The sequence below is a fragment of the Balearica regulorum genome, chromosome 1 (genome assembly GCF_011004875.1).
Source record: "Balearica regulorum gibbericeps isolate bBalReg1 chromosome 1, bBalReg1.pri, whole genome shotgun sequence".
NCBI lineage: Eukaryota > Metazoa > Chordata > Aves > Gruiformes > Gruidae > Balearica > Balearica regulorum.
The window spans coordinates 207468503-207484715 of record NC_046184.1 but is presented as its reverse complement, the minus strand read 5'-3'; the positions used below and the strand labels follow the sequence as shown (position 1 = coordinate 207484715).

The following is a 16213-nucleotide window of genomic DNA, read 5'->3' as shown; positions in this document are numbered from 1 at the left end:
ATCTTACTGAACTTTAATATGCTATAATATTTGTACGGTAGTTAACCTTTGGGTTTCATAGTAAGGGAATTGTTGCACAAAGAATGTCATTTATATCTTAACGAAAAAACAGACAGTGGAAAGAACCTTCAGCCTCAAGAAGATGAGACCTCAGCCATGGACAAAGAAGAAATTCTTGACTGTGAGGGTGCTGAGGCACTGGAACACATTGCCCAGAGAAGCTGTGGATGTCCCATCCCTAGAAGTCTTGGTTGGATGGGGCTTTGGGCAACAGTCTAGTGGAGGGTGTCCCATGCCAAGGATAGAATAGATCATCTTTAAAGGTCCTCTCCAACCCAAACCATTCTATGATTCTATGAGACGCCAACCAAGGACACTACTAAATCCTAAAGCAGAATTTCCATAATCTATATTTGCAGATGTGGCAGGACTTGGTTTGAACTGATGGTCACGTGACAATAATTATGCACTTTTTGACTGTAAATATGTGCTGTTTCAGGCAAACTGTGACCCTCCTTGGCTTGGGTCAGGAGACAGCTAGTGATCATGAATAAATCAGGTAAACTATACTCCGTGCCTGTGTGTCCTCTCCTCAGTCAACAATGAATTGAGTAAAAAGATTCATGTCACTAGGTAGCCTGCATACTTCTGAGGATATGAAAAACAATTCCTAAGATATTCCAAACCGCTAAACATAACCACATGTAAAAAAAAAGGAATTTTAATGCAGTAAAACAGAATTCTTTGGTTCCAGAAAGAAGTTGTTGTTAAAGATCAGCAAAAACAAGCTGAAAACTACACTCTTTCATAAAGTCAATTTTCAACATATTCTAAATAATATATTATGTTGAGTGTCAAGTTGTACTCCAAAACACAATCTAAACTAGAACCACAACAATTCTCTTCTCTAAAAGCTCCAATCTAGCAGAACGTTTTTAAGAATGTGAAGAGTCATCTATTTAAATTAAACTTAAGAATTTAACAGGTCTAGGGCCTATGTATGCCTTCTGGTCAATTCATCTGCAAGAATATCAAATAAAACTCAGAAAGCAGCAGAATTTTCATTTTCTTTATCAGGAAAGGCTTATTTTTAAGACAAGGATTGTCCATCTGGAATTAAACACATAAGCCAAGTCTCACTGCTTAGCTACATTCCAGGTTCTTTCGAATGACTGCTTTCTTATAAAAACTCATCCGCTCCTTGCATTTCTCCAGTTCAATCCAGCCACTTACTGGCTTTTTATGTGAGGACCAAATAACAAAATATTGTCATACAGTTCACTGGAAATTTGTCTTGCTAGCACAGTTATTTGCACACATTTGTTCAGCAGTACTGTATCAGCTAGACCCACAGTACTGCGCAGCAATAGCATCATACATCACGACCCATGGGCGTACCACTGAGCTGCTTCTCCTCCTAATTTTGTTTGGCGCTCTGGGGTAGTAGCCAGGGTAAGAAGAAAACAGATGACTGTTATTTCTACATATGTGCCCTGAGCAGCTCTGAGGTTATTAAACTTATAATGCCAATTCTCCACCTTATAGAACACCAGTTTCCATCTCTTTTATTATCTCTTTCTTTGCATTAGGGTCTGTAAAGCCATCAGGATAAATATCATCTTATCATCACATCTGCACTGTAGCCAAGAGCTATTTGAAAACTCTTATCTGAACAGCCCTGTTAGACAGCAGGGCTGCAGAATAAAGCAGAATATTACAGCAGAATAAAGTTCATCCTGTTGCTTGCACGAGTGCAATAAAAAGCAACAGAGTGAGCAACTTTACCTTATATTCCACATTCCTCTCCCTCTTCCTCTTTTAAGAGCACTTCTCTTAAGGCACACATAAACCCAGGTCTACCATTTAGAACAAACTTTTCACTACTTCTATTAACAGCGAGCAATACCATGTAATATTACAAATAGATGTATTTTCCCTTTCAGATGCATTGCATAGACAGAATGGATGCAGTAAATGTTTGAACACTTCTAGGTTTTTTAATGTATGTCCAATGAAACAACAATTAAATGCATATTATGAGCAATATGCCTCAAAAACCAGAACCACAGGAAAAAATAGGAAAAAAAAACCACCACAAAATCTGTTTTCATAACAGCAGTACAAAAACAAAACAAGCAAAAAAGCAGCAATAGATACATGAAAATTCTAGCAACCAAAAAAATCATTCATCCTTCAAGATGCATTTTATTATCATTTCATGTATTTATCATTGGAATCAGTCAGGCAATTAAACAAAACTTTTGAAGAATATTAAAAATTAATAGTTCATACTGAGTACAAGGAATGAAAATGGAAAAATAGAGTAAAAAAGTAACATTTGAAAATTGAGAACACTCTTTAAATGCATTCTACTCTTTTTCAAAGGATAAAAAAGGAGTCAGCACTCAGTTTTTGCTTCACATAATTGGAGATTTCACTACTTCAATACGCAACCACAACAGACACCAAACAACCAGTAGATGTGAGCATATAACATGTAAGACATTACTTGATCAGAATGAAAACAGGAAAATACTTTTCAGCTTTTCACTTGTGCACTGCTGATATACCTAATTTTAGGCCCATCAGATATAAAGGTACTAAAAATTTAAGAGCTATATTTAAATCAATAGTTACAGTATATATCCATCTGTAGATAGATACGGAACTAAGAATGCACCAGTCGAAATAGTCTTCAGCGCTTCTTCAGCATGTGACATGTGGAGCTCTCGTAGCATTAAAAAAAAAGCTAAATAAAAATTATATCCCTGAGACACTGACAACCACAAACGTCATTTTCCTGATAGGAAGCCATTACTATACATCATCCATGGACTTGCATCTGAACTAGAAATCTATTCAGCTTTGATATCTTCTATTCTGGTTGTTTACCGGCTAAACCCTGTAATTCCACTAAATTCCACTAAATTCCACTAAATTCCACTAAATTCCACTAAATTCCACAAATTCCACTTTGGCCAGAAATTGCTGGCCAAGATGATAGCTCAACTATAGAAGGCACAAAGAGAGTATATACAGTATATTTTAAAAGAGTTTGAGCACCTCTCAGTTATAAGCATGACAGCACTGAGGCATGGAACAATCTCTGCAACATTTTTGTCTTCTAGACTACTGGTTTTAAATCATGTATGTACTTACCATTTATCTTGTGGCAGGTTTAAAGTTATGCTGCCTTTGATTTCATCCCCAAAGCGCAGATACCCCAGCGTGGCTAATGAGATATACAAGGTCATGACTATTCCCATGCCAATATTCAGCGCCTGTGGGAAACGCGTGGTGTCCTTCATTCTGTTTTCCAATGGGAGTACCTGGAAATGGAGGGAGAATCAATTACACTTTATGACCTCACAGTAAGACTATTTTTGTCCCCCACTCTCAAAGCCAATTTCCAAAATTTAGGTGTTGTTATTTATAAAGATTATTCTACAATACTGTTTTAAAGCCTGGAAAATCACAATGTTTTATGCAGACAATAGAAATGCTCAATTACTAAAAAGCACCTATCTTGGTGGGAAAAGAGCATCAGTGTGGAAATATAAAGCAATATTTACAGGTTAGAAAAACTGACAAGAGAAACTTATGGTGCCCAGATGAAAATACACAGGCAATATGAAAAACACAATTATTTTTTTTAACTGAATTGTTCAGAATCCAAGAGTATCTACTATTTTTATTAGGTATGTCTCCACTATCAGTCTTCATCACAGATAAACCTATCGTGCACACAGTTGACATGCAATCTCATGCTCAGTCTCAGCTTTTCCCGGTCAGAAAGCTTGAGTCCATGACAACCAGAATACGGACCCATTCTCTTTTACATTTTAACGACAGAGATAGGGCCAGGGACACTAAGCACTGCTTTTCCTAAATGTTGTGTAGGTGCTTTGAGCCTAAACTATAGCCAAGCGAGCTTGCTGGGCTTGCCATCACTTCAAAGTGAAGATACAGGCTTTACAACCATTACTGCATGCAGTTTCCTGGAGAGATTTCCTTTTACATGTACTATAGTGTATAGACAAATATACTTAGCAAGTTCCAACTTAAGTTTTCAGCCACCAACACATCGAGTGCACCCTCAGTAAGTTTGCAGACAACACCAAGTTGGACAGGAGTGTTGATCTGCTTGAGGGTAGGAAGGCTCTACAGAGGCATCTGGACAGGCTGGATCAATGGGCCGAGGCCAACTGTATGAGGTTCAACAAGGCCAAGGGCTGGGACCTGCACTTGGGTCACAACAACCCCAGCCAATGCTACAGGCTTGGGGAAGAATGGCTGGAAAGCTGCCCAGCGGAAAAAGACCTGGGGGTGGTGGTCAACAGCTGGCTGAATTAGAGCCAGCAGTGTGCCCAGGTGGCCAAGAAGGCCAACTGCATCCTGGCTTGCATCAGGAATAGTGTGGCCAGCAGGAGTAGAGAAGCGATCATCCCCCTGTACTCGACCCTGGTGAGGCCCCACCTTGAGTACAGTGTTCAGTTTTGGGCCCCTCACTACAAGAAGGACATTGAGGTGCTGGAGCGTGTACAGAGGAGGGCAACGAAGCTGGTGAAGGGTCTAGAGAACAAGTCCTATGAAAGCGGCTGAGGAAACTGGGATTGTTTGGTCTGGAGAAAAGGAGGCTGAGGGGAGACCTTCTCGCTCTCTACAACTACCTGAAAGGAGGTTGTAGCCAGGTGGGTGTTGGTCTCTTCTCCCAAATAACAAGCGATAGGACAAGAGGAAATGGCCTCAAGTTGTGCCAGGGGAGGTTTAGATTGGATATTAGGAAAAGTTTCTTCATCAGAAGGGTTATCAAGCACTGGAAGAGGCTGCCCAGGGAAGTGGTTGAATCACCATCCCTGGAAGTATTTAAAGGACGCATAGATGTGGTGCTTAAGGACATGGTTTAGTGGTGGACTTGGCAGGGCTAGGTTAACAGTTGGGACTTGATGATCTTAACAGTCTTTTCCAACCAAACCAATTCTATGATTCCCAGGCAAGGCAGGAAATCCAAGTAACAAGCTCACATGCTGCTCTTCCCACTTTGAATTTCATCATCACATCATTTTATGTCTTCCTTAAGACACAAACTGAAAGTATGTGGATGCTCTAGACAAGCACACTTTCCCTATGTCATTCAGAAGAACTGTACAATCATCTCAGATACTCAATATGAGAGATAATTCAAGATTAAAACACCTAATTGGACATGCCTACATATAAGTAAAGTGTCTAAACTTCTGTAATGAAGATTGGTAACGAAGAGCTACTCAATATAGTCAGTGGAATAAAGACCGCAGTTCAGCTTATCTTTGAGTAGACATGCAAGTTATATTTGATTAACAGAATGACACTCTAATTAAACAAGCTTGTCATCTCTGGGTAACGCATGTCAAATTTTTATCAGAGTTGCTCTGTAACATCTACTGTCCATCATACAAAATTGCTTTTTAAATGACTGAATATTTACTGGTTTCAATTTAATGAATACAAGTTATGAAAAAAGCAGATTTCATCCACTAATTAACAAACAAATTGGTATATTTGAATTGCTGCCGTATTATTTTCTATAGGGCAATCATTCCTTTCCTCTTGGTCACCCACTGATACTCACTTCCTGACCTATCATTGAGTATCACCACTGCCAATCCATCCCACACTGTTTTATTTCTCCTACACCAGAAATCCTGAAGAAGTCACTTTATACTTGGGAATAAAGAGATCTCTAAAAAAGATGCACATTTGGAGGCATTTCCAAATTTTTGTTCATCTTCAATTAAAATACATTATACATCTTAACTGAGGATCTTCTTTATATAATTCAGAGCCTCCACTTATAATGTTTTTCCTTCAGAAAGCAATCTGAGCTTGCACTGTAACTTAATCTGGTGGAGAATGCAAAATTTAAACCAGGAAGAGTTTCAAAGCTTAATTCAATTTTTAAATGACAGTGTTGAGCAGCAGAAAAATACAAAAGGAGACATGTGGCTAGAAGTATTACTTTACTGCCACACAGACAAAATTAGTTCATTCCTCTAAATGAATTAAGCATCTGTGTCCATATGTGTTGGGTTTGCGTGGCAAGGTTTTGGTAGCGGGGGGGGGGGGGGGGGGGCTACAGGGATGGCTTCTGTGAGAAGCTGCTAGAAGCTTCCCCTGTGTCTGATAGAGCCAATGCCAGCCGGCTCCAAGACAGACCCACCACTGGCCAAGGCCAAGCCAATCAGCGCCTCTGTGATAACATATTTAAGAAGGAGAAAAACAGTTAGAGAGAGCTTTTGCAGCCAGAGAGAGGAGTGAGAAGATCTAAGAAGCTCTGCAGACACCAAGGTCAGTGCAGAAGGAGGGGCAGGAGGTGCTCCAGGTGCCAGAGCAGAGATTCCCCTGCAGCCCATGGAGAAGACCATGGTGAGGCAGGCTGTCCCCCTGCAGCCCATGGAGGAAGGATGAGGGGGTGTAGAGATTCCACCTGCAGCCTGTGGAGGACCCCACGCCGGAGCAGGTGGAGGCACCTGAAGGAGGCTGTGACCCCATGGGAAGCCCACGCTGGAGCAGGCTCCTGGCAGGACCTGTGGACCCATGGAGAGAGGAGCCCACGCCAGAGCAGGTTTGCTGACAGGACTTGTGACCCCGTGGGGGACCCACGCTGGAGCAGTCTGTTCCTGAAGGTCTGCACCCCATGGGAGAGACCCACGCTGGAGCAGTTCGTGAAGGACTGTAGCCCGTGGGAGGGACTCACATTGGAGAAGTTCGTGAAGGACTGTCTCCCGTGAGAGGGACCCCATGCTGGAGCAGGGGAACAATGAGAGGAGTCCTCCCCCTGAGGAGGAAGAAGCAGCAGAAACAACATGTGATGAACTGACCACAACCCCCATTCCCCGTCCCCTTGTGCCGCTGAGGGGGAGGAGGTTGAAGCCGGGAGTGAAGTTGAGCCCGGGAAGATGGGAGGGGTGGGGGGAGGTGTTTTAAGAGTTGATTTTATTTCTCATTCCTCTACTCTGTTTTGCTTAGTAATAAATTAGATGAATTTCCTCTCTCAGTTCAGTCTGTTTTGCTCGTGACGATAATTAGTGAGTGATCTCTCCCTGTCCTTATCTCGACCCACAAGCTCTTCATTGCACTTTTTCTCCCCTGTCCAGTGAATGAGGACAGTGATAGAGCGGCTCTGGTGGGCACCTGGCCCCCAGCCAGGGTCAACCCACCACACCATAAAATACTTATCAAGTCATCTTTTTATATTTCACATCAAAAACTGCCAGGTAGGACAGACAACAGTTCAGATTCTTTTGTCCTTAGCTGCAATTAGATTGTTTTAACATACCTCCTTATTAAGGGCTTTGAAGGATGCAAATTGCAGGCAATTTTTCCCTTGATCTGATTTTTCCCCTTCTTAACTTCCTACAAACAGATAGCTTTTGGGCCTGGACCAGTAATAAAAATGCTCATTCAGTGTGTATCTGTTGATTCTCTGGTGATTACCAATGGAATATATTTTCTGCATAAGTCCTACCATGTTCTACAGCTTCTGGGAATCTTAACAAGCATAAATTGTTACAGTAAGATCTTATTCCAAGCTGTATTTTCTCTGCAGAGCTTTAATGACAACTGCTTGCGCAGCTTACAGATATCAGGAGTCTCTTAATAAGTTCACTGTCCCAAAGATTTGATTTCCAGAGTCTCCAGCATTCATTTCATACATTCCTGGCAGAAGGAAGGCAGTGAACTCAGACACACATGCCAGCAACAAAAAAAAATTCATGTTTTTCCACCATGACTCCTGGGAGGAAAGAGATCCTGGAGATTGCTTGCCCCTCTGAAATTGCAAAAGCAATCTGCAGGAGACTACTAATGGAGGAAAAAAATTTCCTGTGATTTCAGAGTCAGAGAGTGCCCAAGTCAAAGTCTACGGGACTGTTCATTATGATGCCTTCTCTCAGATAAAAAAGCCCTGCAGGCTATTCATAAAAATGCAGAAGAGAAAGAAGCTTCCTAGTTTTTGGCTACATCTTCAATTGAAATAGCAAAATATTACGTATATAAGACAAACACTGGCTATGGCCATTCTGAAAGACATTGAAAGATACGTTTATATGACTGCACCAAATTTTAATAAATATTATTAGTAATGAGATTTACACATACACAATGCACACTTCCCCCAGCTCCCTCAGTACCCTCGGACAGATCCCACCCAGCCCAGTAGACTTGCGCGTGTCTGAGTGGTGTAGCAGGTCACTAACGATTTCCCCTTGGGGGAAATGGGCTCCCCTTCATTCTGCTCCCCTTCCCTGTCTTCCAGCTCAGGGGGCTGGGTACTCAGAGAACAGCTGGTCTTACTCTTCAAGACTGAGACAAAGAAGGCGTTAAGTACCTCAGCCTTTTCCTCATCCTTTGTCACTATTTTTCCCCCCACATCCAATAAAGGATGGAGATTCTCCTTAGCCCTCCTTTTGTTGCTTATGTATTTACAGAAACATTTTTATTGTCTTTAACAGCAGTAGCCAGATTAAGTTCTAGTTGGGCTTTGGTCTTTCTAATTTTCTCCCTGCATAATCTCACGGACATCTTTGTAGTCCTCCTGAGTGGCCTGCCCCTTCTTTCAAAGGTCATAAACTCTCCTTTTTCTCCTGAGTTCCAGCCAAAGCTCTCTGTTCAGCCAGACCAGTCTTCTTCCCTGCCAGCTCATCTTTCAGCACATGGGGATGGCTTGCTCCTCCACCTTTAAGATCTCCTTCCTGAAGAATGCCCTGCCTTCCTGGACTCCTTTGCCCTTCAGGACTGCCTCCCAAGGGATTCTCTCAACCAGGCTCCTAAACAGGCCAGAGTCTGCCCTCCAGAAGTCCAAGGTGGCAGTTCTGCTCACCTCCCTCCTTACTTCTCCGAGAATCGAAAACTCTATCATTTCGTGATTGCCTCCAACCATCACGTCACCCACAAGTCAGACAAGAAGTTGAACATGAGTCAGCAGCCCACCTTTATGCAGGCTGTGCATGCACATGGGCTACACCAGCAAGAGAACAGGTAGCAGGTCAAAAGAAAGTGGTTCTTCCTCTCTGGCACTTGAGAAACTGCACGTGGATACCACATCCAGGTTTGCTCACCCAGTACAAGATAGACCTTGACATCTGGGAGAAGTTCAGCTGAGGGAGGTCAAGTTAGCTAGCAGGCTGGAGCACATGAGAGGCTGACGAGAAGGCTAGGGCAGGCAATCTGCTTGAAGCCTTCAGCTAACCAAAGGAAGAGAGAGCTTGCAGAGAAGATCAAGCCAGTTTCAGAGGTGCACTGTCAAAGAATGAGAAGCAACCGTCACTAGTTGCAACAAGGGGAATTTTCAGTTGGACATAATGAAAAATAATTTATTAAAGAGAACAGTGAACTGCTGGGACAGACTACCAAGACAGATTGTAGAGTCTTCATTCTCAGATACTTTCATAGCTCAACTGAATAGGGTCCCAAGGAAACTAATCCAACTGAAGCTAGATCTTTTTTTGAGCAGCAGTTTGGACTTGATCTCCTCCAGAGCTCTTTTTCCAACTTAATTTTTCTGTGGTTCTACGGACAAACATTGCTACCTCCAGCAAGATGCTGTGATTTCTCATAGGCCACATGTGAAAAAAATGAAAAAGTTATTATTATGAGAAATTCAATCTAGACATCAATATGTGAATTGAAGTAATGTGAAATCAATAGAACAAAGAACAAGTACCATTTACAATTCCTCACAGGCAACTTATGACTATTGTTCTATTCTATTCTTAATAGCTGTTTATATTTTATTTTTTATTTTTTAATCTTTTTATATTTTCACAAACTTCTTTTTACAGGCAGACAAGATTATGACACAATTGTCTATCTGAAACTTCGTTCATAAAGGAAAACACATACTATATTCAATGTGCTTAAGTCCAGAGGAAACATCCAAATATATGTTTTTTGAATTTCTACCTGTACTGCAATTTTTTATCTTTTGCATTTAAACCCACTCAGTCTGAAGACCCATGTTTCTCCAAGAAAACAAAGACCTAACTGAAAAAAAAAAAAAAAAGCAATTAAAAACTTTATAGGACATTTCTCTTAAGCATACTAACTCTTGCTTTTAACTATCCACTAAACCAAGTTTCCTCATTAATGATGTCACCTCATGCACACTAATGAGTAGGTCAAAATAAAACATACTACATCTGAACACGTGTTCCCACATCATCAACCTCACTTTAACATTACAACCTTCATTTATACTGAATTTAAGGAAAAGATACGCAAAAAGAAATACAGGATAGAATCATTAGTCAAAGACACATTTTAGTCAGTGTTGGTTTTTATAGACATGAGAAATTATATTTAAAAATGCTAATTTCTCCCTGCTTACTCTTGAGTTAGCATCAGGACTAGATCCGCCTCCAGACTGAACAGATGAGGATGCTAACACAGCCTTTCCTGCATCAGTCCAGGCAAGAGTGTCCCTTCCCAGCCTCAGCAGCAAGCCTTCCCAGGTTCAGGCACTCTCTCTGAGCAGCAGCAGGCATTTTGAGCCAGTTGCTGTCACTGCAGGAGATGCTTCTCTTGGTGGAACTGATCCCCAAAGAAATTATGCAAAGGACTTGAGCCAGGTTTTATACAGTTTCCAGTACCACCTCTTCCAGACAAGCTGAAAAATTCTGTACCTCACAGGATTAACACGAAGCCAAGTAACAACCAATTACACATACACTACACAAACTCCCTGCTCCCTAAGCTGTTAAATTCCATCAGGATCCAAAAGGTCCGTGAAGTTTTCTTAAGAGGACAGACGCTGATGGGAGGTATGACATGAGCCAGTGCCTGTTCTGACACTATGACACTGCTGGGCAGCTGCTGGATAGATTTTCACTCTAAATTTCTTTCTGGTCCCTGTATAGTCCCTGTTGCAATGACTTCAGAAAGCCTAACATTTTAACTCAATGCAAAAGAGATAAGGTTGTTTTCACAAATGCTTTTTAGTTTTGGTTTTATTTCTTCCTTTTTGGAACACTGGAGCTGAATATGCCTTCTTGTCCTTATTTTCTTGAGCCAGAAATTTATTTCACTCTTCAATTCTTTTAAATTATTTTCTTAAAAAGCTAACACCCTACCAAGATGACTAAATAGCTCTGAAAGAAAAAAGGTGTACCTCCAAATCTATCTGCCCAATATTTGAGTCAAAGTATCTTCTCTCAAAAGGGATGTTGCATCAATTCAGTATCTCACACTAAGGCTTCAAAGTTGTTCTATGCTTGTTGAAACAACCCTTTCTGCTATAACAGGCAGCATCATTAATCTAGTCCAATACCTCCCACACTCTTCAGACCTCTAATCTATCACCACACATACAACTTTGCACAAACTAGTGATGGGAAATACTATGGTCAGGAAAAATTTGGGGAATAATCTTCTCTTCCAAGCAAGGTCACCGGGGGCAGAATGCTGGAGGCGAGAGAACCATGAGGTCCATGTGATAAGTTAAGTTTCAGAGTTTCAAAGACCTTTTTTTTAAAACTTTTTTTTTCAAGGATCTTTTCCCTGCTTCTGATTTCCATGCTCTGCTTCCCTTGTGCTCTCTCCCCCAGTTCACACTAGTCCCCTGTCATAGCCCTAAACACCTATGACATCTTTTTTTTTAGGCAAAACTTATCCTTTTCATAATTTCTCATTTTCCATCTTTTTTCTCCCTCCTCAATTGAATAAATTCTCCATCTTTTTCCCTGTCACCGGTTCACAGAGATCTTTCTATCATTTCTGAGACTGTGGCACATGTCACTACTATTATCTTCCTTGAAACTCAATACTTGATTCCTTCAGTAACTTTGGTTTCTTAATTTACAAAACAAGCATAATCCATCTTCCTTTCATCCACCAAATAAACTCAAAAGTACCCACAATTTACTGGCAAAGCAGCATAATCAAATCTTTGAAATAACCTGACTGATCTACCATCAACCATTATGCAAAGTATCATCCCTCTCATTTCAAGCTGCATGCGGTAGATATAAACATAGAATCATAGAATCACAGAGTGGTTTGGGTTGGAAGGGACCTCAAAGATCATCTAGTTCCAACCCCCCTGCCGTGGGTAGGGACACCCTCCACTAGACCACGTTGCCCAAAGCCCCATCCAGCCTGGCCTTGAACACTTCCAGGGATGGGGCATCCACAGCTTCTCTGGGCAACCTGTTCCAGTGCCTCACCACTCTAACAGTAATCTCCCAGTAATACCACTGTCTCCTCATTCCTTGCCTTGAATATCCTGCTACACTCCATTTTTCTACAACCACACCGCACAGGACTGTCTAATTCTAACCAGAAATCTCTACTGTACGTTTTTTATGACTGGACCAAAAAACCCACAAGAGAATTCAGCCTGCAGATAATCAGATAAACTGCGTTTTAATTGTCATGGCCACTAAAACTTAATCTGGTAATAGATTACTTAATAGCAGACATGCTCAATGTTTAAATACATATGGTCATCCTTCCCTTTTTCAGGAAATGCCACTAAAATGGCAACAATGAAGCAACCCTCCATCCCTTACACTTTTAAAAGAAGTCTTTCAGGTAGAAGAGACAGCTATACAGATGTTCTGATTAGTTTAAGGTACAGACAACTCAAGAATTTTTGAAAATTAAAACCAATATATTTATCAACATTTATTCAGAAAAAAAAATCCATCTGTAATCATGTCCTACTACAACAAAATAAAGCTCTGTTCATTGAAAGCACAAAAGCTGAGGAAGCTGATATCAAAAGTATTCAAGGTAGGTAAACATAACTTCTACTACCCAACCCCCAAAGCCAGAAGATGGAATCCTCTGTAAACCACTGCAGCCCATGTCTGGCCTACGCTTCTTGTCTGCAGAAGGTACCAATGAACTCGTTTGTTCAATGAAAGGTGGATCTACAACCCTACAGCGTACTGGCAAACTGTCTGCAGAAGAAATATGATTTCTCCAAGTAGAATAATGATCATAACACATGTCTATTACCTTGCTATGCTTTGCTTGCCTGCCCTTGTCCACTCCTCCTTCACTGTACAGAAAAAGTCTTATGTAGAATTTTGAGCAACAAGCTTTTATTCCATCACTTTTAGATACATTTTTAAAGCTCACTCTCTCGAGGAAGATACAGAAAGTCATTATTTTGCAACAAGTGCAATAAACAATCTAATTTTCCTTAACAGATCCCTCATGACTGCAAATAAAAGGGTGGCTACTATTACCCAAGGAAAGATGCAAGCCAAATGGTGACTGTACATCAATTTTTATAGTAAAAGATTTATACAAAATAAATAAATCCAGAAGCCAAGTTCTCACTACAGAACACTACCTTCTGAAATCTGCCAAGCAATTGCAATCACTCCAAAAAACAATCTTCACAGATTCCAGCAAAGCAGCTTCCTATCTGTTTCACCAGGAAAAAGAATTACTCATATCCACAAAAAACAATCTATTGCCCAATTCTGATGGCCTTGATTTAACAGTGCTTGAAGGAATTATATAAATCCTACTTAGCTTGCCATCTGAACCTAGCATTTTCTTCAGAAGTTCTTTTTTCCTTTTTACTTTTTATGCTTAAGAGCTTCATTTATCACTCCCTTATGACATTTATTTAATCTTTAGCTTGCTCTGAAATTTGAGAGAATCTATGCAAGTTTCTGTACCATCATGTCTTATCTGACTATATTCACAAAATCTTAAATACTTCCCCACAGTGCAAACTGAAATCTAAAAAGCAGCATCTTAGTTCTGTCACTAATATTTTACACTTGTCCTGTCAAAATCATTAAAGCGCTATATGCTTTACATTAGTATGTAATTTTATCCAGCAAAAGATATAAGTCAATAGAAAATTATGTTCCTAATTAGTCAGACAGTTCCAGCCACACTCTTTAGTTTTGCTCTCTCCCCCGGCATCTGGAACTGTAGCCTACAGACTAAACCATGCTATATTCTAGCATGTCCTCCATAACTTACACTACTCTCAAAATTTCTATAGGATAAATGATGAAAGAAAATATGAGTTAGAAACACAACAAGTATTGCCAGAGAGTATATTTCACTGCAATAATATATAAAGGTATAGTACATGACCACGTATTTCTGGACTGTTTCTGGTTCGTGAGTTAAAAATCAAGTTTCCCAAAGCTGCAATGACACTTACACCTTTATGTCAGCCAAGGATCAAACCTACATCAAATTTCAATCACCTTAAAATAAGTTATAATGATCACAAAGTTCTCACTTATCCATATCTGCTTCTTTCTAGGCAGGAGTCAAACAATTTATGAACTTTAATCTGTTTCAATGCAAACAGTTTAAAACCGTTTGGTCTTCCCAAAAAGTCTTTTGACTTTTGTCCAAAATGCTCTTCCACCCCCATGTTGTTTTAGCTTCTGAAGTGACATGGGACAAAGTATACATATAGTGCAAGATCCCATACAGGGCTGAGCAAGCTCCATGACTGAACAAGTGAAAAAATAAATTACAATGTTTTTATTGAGGATTAATGAGTATCACAGAAAATAAACAGGATTAAGGATCCTATAAAGTTTTACAACTCTAAACACAGAAATCTCTCTATCCTGGTAAAAGGAACATTTAAAACAGTCATATACACTCCTGGACTGAGTTAAAAAACGACAGGACCCCAACATAGAAAGCCTAGCAATAGACAGGGTTTGCAATTCACATCTTACATTTTAACATGACCATCATCCTATTCTGAAAAAAATCAATCCATCCAAAATAGAAGGGAGGTAAGACATTTTATTTGCTTTTCTTACGAGAGTAGAAAGTTTTATACACCTCCATTTGACATGAGAGCACGGCACCTTGACAGCTAAACTACTCATCACTTTTTCTGTGAAGCGCTCAAACAGCTCAAGTACAAGACAAGTTGAAGAATACACAACAAAGTTGAAGAATACACAACATACCACTTCCTACTATAATCTTCTTTCAAATGCCTTCACCATTACAATATTTTTCCTTTCCACCTCTCCCATCTCCTTCAGTTTTTTTTTTCTGCTGGTCTTGACAAATCAATATGATTTTTAAGCCACAATGTTTATTAGAGAGCCACTACTGATGCTTGCGGAAGTGTTCAACAGTGGATGATTGGGGCTCTTTCAAATACGGGAGAATGTGTATTCATAAAAAATTTTTGGTTTAGAAACACTATTCTTCAGTGAATATTCAAGAAGATTACTGAGTTTAAAAGTCCTTTGACAAAATCATACGTATATTAATATCTAGTATTTTGTGACATTGTTGTGGTTTAGCAATAAAATCACTTTTTTAAAAAAAAAATCTGTTGTCTCCATCATGCTTGATCCAATAAATGTAAATTATTCTATGACATGCAGTAGATTTAATTTACAAAATAAATATGTTGGCAAAATATTTAAGAGGTAAACTAGAACTTCAATTTTTTTTATTGTTATACACACACACACACTGCAATGCTACCATCATTGATGAAAAGGATGTTCAGAGAGGGGGAAAAAAATACTATTACAGGTGGTAAAGTTAAGATGTTGCCAATTAAATGACAGATATGAAAGTCTAAAACTAAGGATGCAAGCATTTATTCTAGTTAGCTGCTCCCTCCAGGAAAAGTTACTAACATTTTTGCGTCTTCACAGCTATAGTCAAACGGTTTGTCATATAATAAAAATTCATATTTAAATATTACTTAGACAATTCCATACACTGCAGATAAGCACTCACTCAGACCATATTGGAAAGGAGGAGGAAATCTTACCTGAAACCATTACAAGTAAGTGCAAAATAGCAGCAGTTTAGAATTACAGGAGGACGGGCTGGGGGGAATGAAAAAAATCTGACACCAAAAAAGGAAAATAAACTACATACAATATTTCTACCTGAAATTATTTAACTATGCTTCTTATTTACACGTATAATTAGTATAAGAAGTATTTGTCTCACTCTGGCTCTACTGCACGTATACTTAAGATGGACAAGTTCTCCACCTAAGACAGGGTTTTCCATCTGAAGCCATGTCTGTCAGACTCCAAAACCCACCCGCCACAAGCTGGCAAAGCAGAACATGACAGCTTGGCACACCGTCCCTCTTGTTCTTTTTCTGTTTCTCCAAAGTCACTGAATCCCATAATGATTAAGAAACATTTTAGGCGAGCAAGCAGTAAACTTAAATGCCTTTATTTTCCTAGTTGTGTAAATG

At 39.8% G+C, this 16213-nt stretch overlaps 1 protein-coding gene across 7 annotated transcripts in view; it reads right to left on the bottom strand.

The window, feature by feature from the left end:
• Positions 1-16213, bottom strand: part of SLC36A4 (solute carrier family 36 member 4) — a 120703-nt gene that overhangs the window by 63875 nt on the left and 40615 nt on the right. For all 7 annotated transcript variants that reach the window (XM_075742399.1, XM_075742406.1, XM_075742405.1 and 4 more), the window contains one exon: positions 3160-3329. In XM_075742399.1, coding sequence (XP_075598514.1) covers positions 3160-3329 — 170 coding nt within the window. The remainder of the gene's footprint in view (positions 1-3159; positions 3330-16213) is intronic.